Source organism: Manduca sexta, chromosome 16 (genome assembly GCF_014839805.1).
Source record: "Manduca sexta isolate Smith_Timp_Sample1 chromosome 16, JHU_Msex_v1.0, whole genome shotgun sequence".
NCBI lineage: Eukaryota > Metazoa > Arthropoda > Insecta > Lepidoptera > Sphingidae > Manduca > Manduca sexta.
Window position 1 is genome coordinate 9,528,195 of NC_051130.1, and position 15,923 is coordinate 9,544,117.

The 15,923-nt window shown below is 37.3% G+C and overlaps 2 protein-coding genes across 2 annotated transcripts in view; one reads left to right on the forward strand and one right to left on the reverse strand.

Moving 5' to 3' along the window:
- LOC115446528 (receptor-type guanylate cyclase gcy-28) overlaps nt 1–13,539 on the forward strand; it is a 41,758-nt gene extending 28,219 nt beyond the window's left edge. The window contains exons 14-19 of the mRNA XM_037439426.1: nt 727–919; nt 3,729–3,875; nt 8,518–8,710; nt 10,083–10,235; nt 11,400–11,520; nt 11,869–13,539. Coding sequence (XP_037295323.1) covers nt 727–919; nt 3,729–3,875; nt 8,518–8,710; nt 10,083–10,235; nt 11,400–11,520; nt 11,869–12,137 — 1,076 coding nt within the window. The 3' untranslated portion in view covers nt 12,138–13,539. The remainder of the gene's footprint in view (nt 1–726; nt 920–3,728; nt 3,876–8,517; nt 8,711–10,082; nt 10,236–11,399; nt 11,521–11,868) is intronic.
- A 340-nt stretch (nt 13,540–13,879) lies between these two features.
- LOC115446508 lies at nt 13,880–15,769 on the reverse strand. The gene has a single exon (XM_030173176.2). It carries the CDS (start codon nt 15,683–15,685, stop codon nt 13,880–13,882), a length of 1,806 nt encoding a protein of 601 aa, XP_030029036.2. The 5' UTR covers nt 15,686–15,769.
- Between the last annotated feature and the right edge of the window lie 154 nt (nt 15,770–15,923).

Consider the following 15,923-nt stretch of genomic DNA (forward strand, 5'->3'; position numbering starts at 1 on the left):
TGTCTACTATCTTCCTAATGATTCCGAAACACAACACACTTACGTGAGTTTTAACACCTTGTTTACCTTGATCGCTGTTTGGATAGATATAGATAAGTTCATATTTATTTTCCCTAATTGGTCTACTTTACCTAATCTTTTACAGTGTAAATAAGTGTACACGCATACTACGATGGATAGTGTCCTGGTCTGATTGTAAACCCAACAGGCTGACATAGTTGCGTCGACTGTCGAGGGATAATCACTAACCGTGTCTCGTCAGTCACCATTCCGTTGGACCCCACTCCACTTACCATCAGTAGCCCGTATAAGAGAAATGGTTTCCAGAAGCGAAGCGTCCATACAACCCGATTCCTACCGGCTTCCCTTTCAGGTTTATTTACGTTTGTCTTACTTTTTGTTTTCTGTCAAATTGGCTGCCATATGAGACTTTCCCGCCCTCACACCCACCAATACAACTCCTGTAAGCCAGGATCAGCAGTGGCACGCATTTTATGGCACCGAGCTGTGAAGCTCGGCGAGTCTCAGGGAAAACTAATATGTCATTATCCCGCAACGAAATTAGTCAAATAGAAAGATAGGGAGGAGTTGGAAATATTAATTGTCCACTTCCCTCCATAGCAATTCGAGTGGTTGCGATATGTAAACTAGGGCAATTTTTTTTGCCTCGGGTTACCTTTAGAAATATTTGATTGGCCATTGCCTTGGCCACTGATGGTTTAACAGAGATAGTGTCCCGCGTGTGCGCTCGCGAGTCGCCCGCGTTCCGGCCGGTGATCGGCGTGGGCGAGGTGGGCGCGGGCGGCGCGGGGGGCGGCGGCGGCGCGGCGCTCGAGCTGCTGGAGCTGGCGGCACGCTGCTGGCTCGAGCCGCCCGACGACAGACCCACCTTCGACGCCATCAACGCCAACTACATCAAGTGAGTTGACTTTAGTAGCGAAGAGATTCCTGCTGGCTTCCCGGAGTATAGAATTTATGTAGAATCTAATTATCCCTTATAACCCGATTTCTACCGACCTCCCTTTATGTAGAATTTAATTGTCATTAGAACGATTTGCTGACCGTATTTATGCATATTAGCATTTATATGTCGTGACGGGTTTCTTTTAGGAAAATTTCATCTTTTGTCACTGGTGGATGTCATTAATCATTCATCTTTGTGATCCAATATTCTCATATACCTTGACTGGTCATAAGCGCAAGGGTGTTCGTCTACGTGATTAATAAAGCATTTTTATTTTTTCACGCGAATGGGCTTATTACAAATATTTCAGGAGTCTATGATTGTACTTGGATGATCTTTATCTGTGTTGAAACGAATCCCAGAGTGTATACATTTATGTATTTTCGAAGGTATAATTATTAATCATCACTTCCCTAAACTATGAGTAAAACATCTTCAGAAAGACTGCATACACTATTGTATCACCAACTAACATTAAGCCACTATACTGGACATAAGAAACTCTTTATAGGAGATCCATATCCAATGCAAGAGTACGGTGTGAAATTAAATTTTGTTTAATAATATAATAATAATATCAGTCCTGTATTATAATATATACTTGCCCACTGCTGAGCACGGGCCTCCTCTACTACTGAGAGGGATTAGGCCTTAGTCCACCACGCTGGCCTAGTGCGGATTGGTAGACTTCACACACCTTCGAAATTCCTATAGAGAACTTCTCAGATGTGCAGGTTTCCTCACGATGTTTTCCTTCACCGTTAAAGCGAACGATAAATTCACAAAGAATACACACATGATTTTAGAAAAGTCAGAGGTGTGTGCCCTTGGTATTTGAACCTGCGGGCATTCGTCTTGGCAGTCCGTTCCACACCCAACTAGGTTATCGTCGCTAGTCGTTTAATTTTGTTTACTAACAAAATAAACATACGATAAGGTAAACATTGAAATTACAAGGAAAATAACAAAATTATGGAAAGATTTCCACCATTCGAGAATAGGTAGGACTTTGGAAGATTGGAACACAATGGACAACGTGTGAAACAATCTAATAATGAAATGCATAACAATCAACACGAAACAAAAACAAATATTGTGAAGGTCAAATTTTGTTCGAATTGCGACGTAAAAGAGTTGTTTTTTTTTTCTACAATATGTGTTGTGATTAATACAATTTAATATAAATAATTATGCAATTCGCGGTAAGGAAAATGGTAAATGTAAAGAAATACGTATTTTAAAATCACCTCTATAGTCTTCTGCGAAATGAACAAGACCAAACAAAGGCGTTATTTTAAAACAAAACAATATGTATGTTTAATATTTTTCTATTGCGACACAATTTTTCGTTTGCCTTCTTGGTCACTCTTAAATAACTGACTTCTAAAAATTTCATCTGGTAGTTCTTTTGGTTCTCTTATCGAAATGGTGCGTCCTTTAACCTTGAACCTTTAACTTAACGTACAATCAAGGTCGCCAGATCCAAAAAGATGGCGTACTATATCCACCGCCGAGAAAAGCCTATACCTTTGGCAAATCACTTTTGTTTTATGTTTTGCGTTATATTTATTCTGTCTTAATAAGGTCAAAATATATGAAGACTAAACTAACCTAATTCTCGAGAGAATAAGACATAATGCTTAATGATACGACCTTTCCAGGTCATTTAGTTTGTTACAAGATACTGAGGGAATTCTTATTTTTGTTCACAAGACTGTTATTTATAGGATAATTTTCCACTTTTAGTAAATTTACATAGATGCTAAACGCGGTCTAGATTTTTCTGTTTGTCGCGGTTTATTTTTAGCATTTATGTTTATTTACGTAAAACTGTAAGTTGGTTTGGAGTGTGCAAGGTTTTTCCATTATAGTATGTGAATAAATTGTATTTGCATTACGTTCAGGATATTTGTATCATATAAAAGCATTAAACAGCTTTGTTAGTTATTAGCCATTGGGACCAAATTTGTGTATGACAATCTTTTGGTGGTGGTAGGATATATTTTATATCCGCCCGGAAAGATATCAAGATACACAAGGTGTTAAAACCCGTTGTAGTGGCCCAAGTAAGTGTGTCGCGTTCCGGGATCACCCTGTGTATATCCGGTTCCAACAGGCCGGCGTAATTGTGTCGACTGACGAGAGGTAATAATTTCTCGTCAGTCGACAATCTATTAGACCCCACCACTCATCATCCGGTGCAGTGGAGTCACTATGTAGTGCTGGTATAATATAAAAAAAAAATATTCCCAATCTCTGCTCTTTATAATATTAGAAATCTTTGGTATCATATTAATGAAGTATTTAATGTAGTTAAAACTACAAGAAAAACATCTAACAACCAAAATAAACATATATAAAAAAATATTGTTAGAGGAATGTATTACTGCCGCACTGAGGTGTCAAGGCCAAATATTAGGGAGATCAGTTATATTGGATTTTTATTCTCAGTATTAGTGATTAGCGATAGGCCCAACCCATCACATCATGAGACCACTATTCTATGCGTGTTCCTGCTATATTCGAGGAACACACAATAAAAAGTGGGTGCACTCGTTGCACCTCGTCCTACTTCTTTGGACCTAAAAGGCGTGAAGAGAATATGTAATAAGAGAAGTGTCAATAGGCCATTTTTTGTATATTTTTCATTTAATTTCTTTTAATCATCATCATCAGCCGCAGGGTCTCCACTGCTGAACATGGGCCTCAAAGATTTCCAGATTGCCCTATTGGAATTTCTTTTAATAAAGAATGTCTTCCATAGAGGTTACTGTGATAACCTGATGGACGATCTCCTGCGTCGAATGGAACAGTATGCTAACAACCTCGAGTCGCTCGTCGAGGAGAAAACCGAACAGCTGTCTTTAGAAAAGAGGAGGTCGGAAGAACTCCTGTACCAAGTTTTGCCCAGGTATCTATTACACTTTAACAGCTAGCATTATAATTTTTTTCGTATTGCTTGGTAGGTTTGAGTCAAGCTGGAGTTCTTCGTAGACTATACAATTATTACTTTTTATTTTAAATCTTACTAATATAAATGCGAAAGTTTGTGTAAGTTTTTGAATGTTTGTTATAAGTAGACGCAGAAACAGCTGTTTTTTTTTTGTTTCTTGCTTTGAATGGCGAGACTAATGGTAAATGCTACGACCGCCCATAAACAGTAGAATCACCATCCAACACCTTGAATTACAAAGTATTGGAATACTAAGCCATTCACATGAACGAATCCGCAAGCCAAAGCTGACCCTGTTAGACTGGAGTTCTTAGAGCTTCAGATTTAAAGAAAATATGGCTTTGTATTCTTGAACCGGGACTTTTACATACATACATACATACATAGTATCACGCCTTTATCCCATAGGGGTAGGCAGAGACTATAGATTGCCACTTTGCACGGTCCTGGCATACTTCTCGCGCTTCCTCAACCTTCATTAATCCTTTCATGCATTCCCTCCGGTTCCGGGTACTTTTGACCTGGCCTTTACTGAGAATGTCAGATATCTGACATTCGAAGGTTCGGTGCGGTCGACCCCTACCGGCTCTTCCATCCACATTCGCCTTATAAACCCTCTTTGTCAGTCTCTTATCATCCATCCTCTCCAAATGCCCAAACCACCTTAGCATACCCTTCTCAATTTTTGTAACTACATCCTCTGTCACTCCACACATATCCATTACCGTAGTATTCCGCACTCTATCATTCAAAGTCACCCCACACATACTTCTTAACGCTCTCATTTCCACTGCTTTAATTTTACTTTCATGCTTTTTCTGCCATACCCAACTTTCACTACCATACACCAGAGTGGGCAATAACACTCCTCTATAGACAGCCAGTCGTGCCTTTTTGGACACTTTGCAGCTACCCATAAAAGTGTGCAGCGCCCCATTCACCCGATTCCCTGCACTCACACGTCTATCTATATCACTATCATTCCTTCCATCACTAGTGAAAACACAACCCAGATACACAAACTCTCTTACTTGCTGTAGCCTTTCATCACGGATTATAATGTTGCAATCTGTCATGCTATCGTCGCTTTCAAACACCATAACTTTCGTTTTATTAATATTCACTTTCATACCCTTTCTCCCAAAAGCACCATCCATAATTGTCACTAACTTTTGTAACTCTTCCGCCGATGAAGCAAGAATTACTTGATCATCAGCGTAGAGCAAACAATTGAGTGACAACTCATTCATCCTCAGCCCATACTCACTCTCTTTCATATCCTTTAGACAGCTATCCATGAATAGGTTGAACAGCCATGGAGACGCTACACATCCCTGTCTCACACCCTTATTAATGCGAAACCAGTTAGTGTAGGCTCCATTTATTCTAACACAAGCACTAGAGTTCTCATAGAGAGACTTAAGCGCTCGAATTAGATTACTACTCACCCCAAACACGGACAAAGCTGACCATAGTTCATTCCTTATCACTCTATCATAGGCCTTTTCCAAATCTACGAAAGCGCAGAAAACTTTTTGCCCTTTGGACAAATATTTCTCTACAACATTTCGCAGGGAAAAGACCTGGTCTGTGCACCCCATACCCTTTCGAAATCCAGCTTGTACATCCCAAATTTTATCACACGTCTCTTTTATAACCCTTTCAATCAAAACTTTAGCATATAGTTTGCCGACAACACTAAGAAGGCTAATGCCTCGGTAGCTTTGACAGTCTTGCTGCGACCCCTTACCCTTGTATAGTGGAACAATAACGGCGCCGCACCAATCTTTTGGTACCACGCCTCTGCTCCAACACAAATTCAAGAGTCGACACAACAAACTTGCCACCACGCCCTGTCCAGCCCTTAGCATTTCGACAGACACCCTATCATACCCTGCTGCCTTACCCATCTTCATGCTATTTAAAGCTTTCACAATTTCATCCATGCCTATTTTATCTTCTTTTTTTCCCTTTCATCAATCTCGTGTAAATCCTGCGTATCTTCTTTCTCAAACAAACTTTCAAAATATTCCTTCCATCTTTTTAATGCACTTCTTCCATTCACTAAATTCCCATTCGCATCTCTAACACTAGTAAGCTCCGCTGATGTTGATTTTCCTCTGGCTTTCCTAATTGTTTTCCAGAAAAACTTAATGTTCCTCTGGAAATCCTCACACAATCTTCTATCAAAATTTTCCTTTGCTTCATCCTTCTTCTTCTTAACTAATGTTTTCACTTCCTCTTTTATTCTTTTATACTTATTTTTCATATTTGACACATCTCTATCATTTGCCTTTCCCATTCTATTATCTGCTCTTATTGCCAACCAGTCTAACCATGCGTGCTTCTTCTGACTGACAACGTTTTGAACATCATTGTCCCACCAAACATTCTTTACCTCTTTACATTTCTTTCTTTTTGTTACTCCACAAACTTCAACTGCAACACTCACAACCTCCTTTTTAAACTCCTTCCATAATTTTTCTACCTCACACACCTCACCTAGCCCTTCAAATTTTTCTTTTAATTTACTTTCATACATTTCTCTTATATTACCTTGTAATTTTTCCACTTTTATTCTTTCTAAATCACACGATTCTTCCGGACAACGGTGTCGCCACTTTCTGAAGAGACCTTTTATACGACACATTACCAAAAAGTGGTCGGTATCCAGACCGACTCCTCGGAACACTCTGGTGTCCATTACGTTTTTCTTCAATCGTTCATCCACAATTACAAAATCAATCATACTTTTCACCCCAACGTTTTCCCATGTATACATATGAATCTTCTTGTGTGAAAACATTGTGTTTGTCACACATAAATTCCATTCCAAGCATACGTCAAGCAAACTTCTCCCATTACCATTCACTTTCGCATCACCAAATGAACCCAGTACCCTTTCATACCCATCTCTTTTCAGCCCTACCCAACTATTAAAATCCCCTAGCATAATTATTCTTTCATTAACTTCACGCCTTCGTAGAACTTCCCTCACCTTTTCCCAAAAGTCATCTCGCTCCCTCTGGTCACTTTTAGAATAACCCGTACCTAAGTCTGTTGGGGCGTAAACCCCTAAAACGAAAATACGAGTTAATCCTACTTTAATTCTTACCCAAACAAGCCTAGAAGTCACGCATTCATACTCTTTCACGCATTCTGCCATTCTCTCAGAAAGGATGAGACCTACACCCTGACTCCCCCTGGCTGTGCTGTGCACTCCAGCCCAGTAAGCCGTAAAGGTGCCATACTTTATGGACTCACATCCTTTCCGTTTCGTCTCATTCACACATAGCAAATCGATATTCTTTTCACTCATCATCTGACATACTTCATCTATTTTATTATCCATCCCTCCTCTAACATTTAATGTTGCAAAGCGGCTTTCCAAAGCCCGCTTTTCGCCACCATGGGATACGAGACGTGACGAGTGGCGAGCCACGTCGCCGCCATTTTGATGATACTTATTATTAAATTTTCTGGTCATCATGCATTCCCACGAGTAGCAAGGGAAAATAATTGTCGAGCCCGGTAGAGCCCCGCATACCAGGCCAAGGCTAGTCTTTCTCTGAGGGCGCCTGACCTCAGGACAAATACGGCACGCTAACGACTAGGCACGCCCCTAGCCATGCATCTCTCGGCGCGGCAGACCTTTAGATTGGCGGAGAGGGATCTAGGAATTGGGTATACTAGGAAAATAGAATGATGGATTTGGGATAGGAAAAGGAGTAATGGGATACTACTAACTCGGATAAGGACATGTGTTTGGAGTCAATAGTAGCTCGGGGGGCCGGGGGCGCATACCCGTATGCTTTGTCCACACTACCGGACAGGTAATTTGACGTAAAGCAACCCCTGACTTGACCGGGACTTTTAGCCATTAATAAAACGGCTTTGACGGTAAAGAAAACGTGATTTCCTATTTTTTATATTTTGACAGTGATCCAACATTGTTAAATCCCTTTCGGTTACAAAAAGGGGTTTAGCAACGTCGCTCACAATGAACAACTGATTAACAAAGCAAAACATGACGTTTTACGCTTTTCGTATATTTCGGATGATGAGGGTTCGTTTTTAATTAAAAAAGTTAAAGCAATGAATGTTTACTTTAGAGTTTATTGAATTACAAATTTCAGTGATGTTCGTATATGTACATTTTTATCTATTATAAAGTAGTTTGGAGGCATAATATATATTTTTTCTTTAGAGTAAGCGCGCACGGGCGGTAATAATTATCGGTAGTCGAATTGACACCTCTATATATATCTTACGATTTCTATATTATATTCACCCATGCTAATTATAGCAGTAGCAATGGAAGCCGAGGTATACACTTCTATTTGCTAGGTATTAACTTACGTTTCATATTTGTATGAAAAAAACAAAGGTAAGCTGATGAGTATGCATTATACCAACCTCCCGGCAGTACTGCAAAACATTCACTGAATTGTCGGTGCACGCCGACTTCAATGCTTTAAGATCATTTAACTGCTCGTGCGCGGGGACTCTTTATTCACTCAGAATCATTTATTTACCCGTGCACTACTCTTACTCCTTTACGATGATTTAACCGTCCGTGCACGCCACCTCTTTATGCTAGACCAGTAGCCCAGCAGCTGATGGCGGGCGAGGTGGTCCAGCCCGAGAGTTTCGAGTGCGTGACGGTGTACTTCAGCGATATCGTCGGCTTCACGGAGTTGTGTGCGGCTTCCACTCCCATGCAAGTGGTGGACTTGCTCAACGATTTGTATAGCACTTTTGACAGGATTATTGGCTTCTACGATGTTTATAAGGTGAGTGTTAATATTTTTTTTTATAATTTACAAAGCGTATCTTATATTGCTTCACAACTGTTACCAATTATATCTTAGTTGATGTTCACATTTAGGGGGGGGGGTCCACTTTTTGCTACGTAATTCTCCCCCCCCCCCCCCCAGGGTTAACATTCTCTTCTGTAGTAGTAAAGGATTTTTGTCTAGAACGTTTAAGTCAATTGCATCTGATGTTAAGTATATTGCAATCCACGACTAAATTAAGGGACGATGTATTTTATATAGTCGACCGTATTAAGTATACCTTTTTATATTATACGGAAGGTATTTCACTATGTGTATTACACTCACGCATCAACAAGGATAATAATTTATAATTTTGTTTTAATTTCTTAAAAAGCCATTTATAATGAAATAAAATAATATGATACTAATAAAATATATATTAACGATGGATTGCTTGCCGAAAAATAATTTTTCAGGAAAGTTATACAGCAGGATTATAAAGTGCGTTAGAAAACTCATAAAAATAACATAAGAAAAAAATCTTACGTTTGGTAATTTTATCAGTTCATGTTGCTGTTATTGCTAAAAATAGGCTTATATTATACTTCACTTTCAACAACTCAATTTCTCTTATCCTATAATCCGAAAGAAATAATTGAATACATTTTCTCTAACAGAAAAATCATTGCAATATGTGGAAACACTTCGCCGACGCACAAACGATGTAATACAACCAATATATATGCAAAACAGATGGTTTTGAATTGACTTTATTATCCTGAATTCAACTTTAAAATCGACTAGTTCTTTATTATTAGTCTCTTATTCTGCTCTTAAGATTTCTTATTTTATTATTTAACAAAAAGCATAATACAGACACACAATCATTATTAACAACACTTAAGCATTAAATTACATTAATACGAAGTATCACCACAGAATACGAAGGTCGAAGGACCACCACAACTGTCAAATAGCGAGAAACAATCGTCTCAATCGTTATTATACCTGGACTAGGGTAACCCGACGCCAGGATTTGTCTTGACATGTCAGGATTTTGAGCTATTGGTCAGGATTCCAGATTTTTTTGCAAATGTCCGAATTTTTGGTGTATCTGATACATAAAATTTATTTTGAATTTAATATTACATTAAATCTCTAGTGCAAACGGTACATATGTCTTTAAAAAATAGGTTTTTTGTTAAGGTGTGTTCTCAGTGAGAGTTCTGGTAACCCTTATCTGAACCATTCCACTTATCAGGCTTTTTGTCATGACTTCACAGTGGAAAAATCTGGCACACCTATCTAGACCATTCCACTTACCATTAGCTACGGTGGAGTCTCTTTGTCTGTAAAAATATCCTCATATTTTGTAACACCTGCGTAGGTAGAGACTATAGGAGATGCGTACATGGTGGTCTCTGGACTGCCGGAGAGGAACGGTGACTTGCATGCGCGGGAGATCTGCCTGATGGCGCTGGCGATCGTGGAGGCTGTGAGGGGATTCGTAGTTAGGCATCGGCCTACGCATCGATTGGAAGTAAGTTCATTATAATAATAATAATATCAACCCTGTATTATATTCTGTCCCACTGTTGGGCACGGGTCTCCTCTACTACTGAGAGGGATTAGGCCTTAGTCCACCACGCTGGCCTAGTGCGGGTTGGTAGATTTCACACACCCTCGAAAATTCCTATAGAGAATTTCTCAGATATGCAGGTTTCCTCACTATGTTTTCGTTCATCGTTAAAGCAAGCGATAATTCACAAAGAATACACACATATTTTTATAGAAAAGTCAGAGCCTAGTTCATTATTAATTATATTAATTTGTTGGTGCTTAATAAATCGCGACGAAAGCCTAGTTGGGTGTGGAACGGACTGCCGAGATGAGTGTCCCTAGGTACAAAACCCAAGAGGCACACACCTCTGACATATCTGACAATACACGCATTAAATATTTAGCTTAATCCTAGAGATTACTGTAATGAAACAACATTAGTTATTTATTACGTGGATACAGGATTAAGTACTCGCTCCTCGGTAATTGATGTTATAATTAGACATTATCATGGATGGCTTTTTAATATCAATGATTGCTGTGAAGTTATCATCAAAGAATCTGATATTTATGATAATGATAATGGTTATATAATCCTCTTGATAATCATGATGATGATTATCTTATTGTAACTTTTGATCAGTTTTATTATGGTCATTTTAGCCATAATTTTACTAGATTTTTCGTAAAAATAAAACATAATTATAATAGATTTTTTCGGTGACGACATTTGTACTTCTGGGTTTTTCGGCCGTTATAATATACTAGTTTTTGTTCACGTCTCCGTCCGCTTGCAAAAGATTTTACTGGATAAATATTTTACCGGGATTAATAGCTTATAGCACTTAGAAGTAATGTAACTTCTTATTAGTGAAACATTTTTCAAAATCGATTTCCAGAGATTAGCTCCTATAAATCTACAAACAAACTAACAAACTTTTCCTTTTTATAATATAAGTATAAATAAACCTTGTAGCCACAGGGATATTGGCTCCGTAAAAGGAAAACATATTTTCATCCATAAAACTAACCGTAAAGTGAATTTAATCTGGGAGAACGTGACTACATAATAGATTTACCCATAGGTTCTGGGTCTTAAAGAAAGTCCATCTCTGATGAATATGACAGTGATGATAATTAATAGGTACGTGTCGGTGTACACTCTGGGCCAGTATGCGCAGGAGTTGTTGGAGTGAAGATGCCTCATTATTGTCTTTTCGGAGACACCGTTAACACCGCCAGCCGTATGGAATCTACTGGACAACGTAAGTTTTAGTGCTTAAGGTAGAACAAATACATATTTTAAAGTAAGAAGTTTTGATATTTACTACTATTTCCCTTCTGAAAAACTAATGTATTTTTAAAATTTAGATAACTTTGTAAAAACTGACTTACAGGTTAACGAAAAGTTTTGAGTAAATTTTTAAACAGTAACTGTACATAGTTACTATACATGTGTACAGTAACTGTGTACAATTACTGTAATGAGTTAACCCTTTCTAATATATTATTAAGGGTTAACTTATCTGTTTTTTATAATCTATGATCTATGAATAAGTTTGAAAAAATATGGAAGCCCGCCATGATCTTGAACAGCTTGAAATTTTCTCTAGCATTACGTATCCATCTAAGCGAGAGCACACGAGCTCTCCTTGAACAATGGGGGACGTTCGTGGTAGAGCGGCGCGGGGAGGTGGAACTCAAGGGCCGCGGTCAGATGCTGACCCACTGGCTGTTACACTGCTCCGAGCCTGAAGCCAGGCCTTTAACCCAGGGTCCTCAACAGCCCCCACAGTACCCCATACTGTTCCCCACTCTACCACAACCCGCTATGTTGCAAGTGCCGTATTTGGTTGTAGAGCCGCCTACTTTAGCAGCTTAGGCTTAAATATAATTTAGGTGTACTTCGTTATCTTTATTTTCTAGTCATGATTAGTTCATTTTATTTATTATATACGTAGCTAAAGTTGATGTATAACTTATTTTTTTTTGTCTATTATATGCTTTACTTGGAAGCAGAGTAACTGTTTTTGTTGAGGACCTAGTTCAATTAATGTAATTTTAAGGTAAATATGCACAAAAGTAATAGAAAAACACAACACACAAAAAAAATATTAATACCATCATTGCTCTATTATAAAAGCTCGAGGTGAAACATTAGAGATAATTTTTCATTGACATCGTTGCATATATAATTATGTTTGTAGAGAACATACATTTACTATGATATTAATATGTATTTCAATATTTTCTTAGTATAAACACGGATTTCTTATTTATTATTAAATAAATAAATAATTAAATTTAAGCTTGTTAGCTGTACTCACACTTAACTGAATCGGAAGATTATCACGCTCTACATAGCAAATATTTTAATAAATCTTACAAATGCGTTAGTCGATGTTCATTTTATTTGCTCTTTATCCCGGCTTTGCTGGTTAATGGCTTGACGGCTATAACATTTGCATTTTACAAGCCGGGCTAAGGAATGGTCATTAAACATGCACTGAGATCGCTCGGAACTAACGACTACCGATAACTGCATTCGTGCTTTGTATATGGTGAATGTGTGAATGAAGATTTAATTTATGATGAGTGAATGATTGAATGAAATATGCAGTGTTTTTTGTGTAGTGCATAAAGACTATATTTTTATTTGTAATTTTTTCTTTCGTGCTGTCAATGTTTGCGTCTCTATCATGTGTTTTCAGAATTATAATAAAAAAATGTAGTTATTCTATTGTATTTATTAGTGGCAAAGGCTTACATTTACCGAAAAGGAACGCGACACAACATATAGGTACTAAAATGCATGAATGCGATCTGACAATCGTTATAATTATACTTACATTTACATAAATTAGAAAAGGAAAGCCGACAAGAATCGAGTTATATGGACGCTTCGCCACTGGTATTTATATATTATAATTATAGTAACTTATATAAGGATATATGTATGTTTAATCTATTTCTGTGGCCTAAAGATGACAATTATATACAGTTGTGCCAATTTAGTGTGTGTGTAAAACATCATCACGGAGTTAAAAAAATTATTAAACTGGAATATATTTTTCTTATAGTAAACTAAATCTTTACAATTGTACTATAGTATAGTATTGTCATAGATCGATGTATATTTTTATATGAATGTTGAAATGTACCTATTTATATTGTAGTTTAGATACAATCGCTTCTGTTTTGTTTACGTCAATTAAACGTAGTGATAAATTAATATTTTGTAATGTTAGATTACACTCTTCTTGTAAACCGGTGGTTTTATTTCATATTTTTTACATTCCTAATCAATTTCAATGTGGTATGTGGATACCACATGGTAACACACCTTACTGTAATATAATATATGTCTACTGGAAATAAGTTTAGAATAAATAATTTTATCAATTTTCTGATCTCGAATCCAAACCTTTATTTTCTATCAGACATTACCTATCTACGTGTGATGGGAAGTACGGGACAGAAAAAACAGATATGAGGTCACACGTAAGCAAGGGTGTACAAAAAAATAATTCCACCACAATTTTTAATAAGTAATACTACATATTGATAATATAATACAAACATTGCAATATTCATTTAGAGCTTCTCTAGGAAGTGAAATATTTTTTAATTATTGCCATGATTTAACTTGAATTTATGCAATTGGAACCTTACAATTTCAAATAAAAACGCGACTGTAGAAAATGCATACCCTGTCACAAGGCACAGCATGCAACTTATTATTTGGTGACTGTTCAGAGGCGATGGATCAGTAATTAACTGACCAGCAATCGTATTTACAACGATTTTTTCACGTTCCAATAATCCACTTTCAATAAGCCTTTGTAGCCACAAGGAAATCGGCTTCGTAAAAGGAGAATTTATTTTCATCCATATTACTAACGGTAGGATTAGAATTGAATCTGGAAGAACATGTCCACATTCCGTTTCTTTCTTACCGACTGCCAAGCAGTAGGCGTAAGCATACTCCAACGAGGTACTCAATATAAATTTTACCTTTCCATCTATAACATCTTGAAACACTTCTTCGAAATGTTCTTCTTGCACAATCACAAAACCATTCCTTATTATTGGATCAAATTCGAAATGCGTATAAATTCCTGCGCGACCTCCAAATTCAAAGCCATTTTCGATTGTCTCTTTAAGAGTTGCAAAGTTTCCGTCTGTTGAATCTGTTTTAAGAGCTCCAATCAGCACGCTTTGGTAAACATTTCTGATGACGAATGTATACCACATCCAAAGAGTCAGAATATAAAAATCTCTGAAACGCTTAGGGAAGACTCTAATTGGCTGACCCATCATGACTGCCCATGTTTTTATAATAATTCCATGTAACTTGTTAAAGTTTTTAAAGTATCGGTAACAGAACTTCTTTATAGGCGGCAGTTTGAGGGTCAGTGGGAGACCTTTAATAAAGGATAGAACAATGAGAATAAGTAGCCATAGGTATCCACTTAAAGGAGAAAAGAGTCTCCACCAAGCAGATCCAGGTTTGATTGGAGGTGCTAACCACACCAAACGCACGGTGAAATATGGCGTTGAATGTTCCAACAATCCTAATTTATCGACTCCCAGTGGAATGGAACAAGTTGAAACATTAGCTAATCCGGTTATGACGTCATTTAACGAATCCGACCAGTTTTTGGCCCGGTCAGAATCAATACTAATGTAATCTCTATTGAAGATGCTTGGAGTAAAGTTCATAACTTCTCTCAAGGAGTCAATCATAATATTTTTTATAATTTGAAGTTGATTTTTTTGTTCATTATCTGGTTGATAAAGTTTATTAGTTGAAATGTATAATGGACAAGCTTGCATATTTTTGATTTTTTCAGGAAATAATATGTCTCGTAAAGGTTCCTTTCTATTCCAATATTCCAGTAAGACTGGATCTGTGTTTCGGCAGTCTTCTTGATTTCTATACGGAAAATAAGTGTAAAAGGTGATATTACCATTTTTTGATGTAATAATCGCTACATCTATCACGTGATAGTCCCACAGTATTTCTGTCATTCGCTGAATATTGCCTCGATTATCCAGCAAAAGTATAATGAATTTCGCTCTGCTGTTCAGAAGCGATCTACCTTTCAAATCCGGTTTCATTTTTTCCATAATCTTTACAAAAGATTCTAATGTTTCTAGAAAAATCATAATTTGGGTCGATGGCGGTTCATAATATGCTATTTCGACAGTTACACTTCCGCGGTATGATTTCAAATATTGACTCACAATATCCTCATCGACATCTTCATGTAAAACTGCTGTTGGTTGCGCAAAATCAAAATTATCATTCGCAATACCTATTCCATATTCCAGGATAAGTTCTTTGGTTTTATTTTTGGGCACATTAAATATTATTTCTCCAGCAACTATTTGCAATATAAAGACCAACGTACACACATAACAACTCATTTTGCAAATGTGAATTTGAAACAATAAATGTAAGTTTTCTAACCTTGATTCATATTAACTGCTAATGGCTCATAATAATTCGTTATGGCAATAATGGAGCCATCAAACCGCTATACATCATCCTTTGTCTAAATACCAGTTATAATGTGGTTAGTGGCACGTTACTTTCAGACAATACGTCTAGATCGCAAAGATCCCATTTATTATTCGATTCATTATTATTAGTACCTAATTGCTA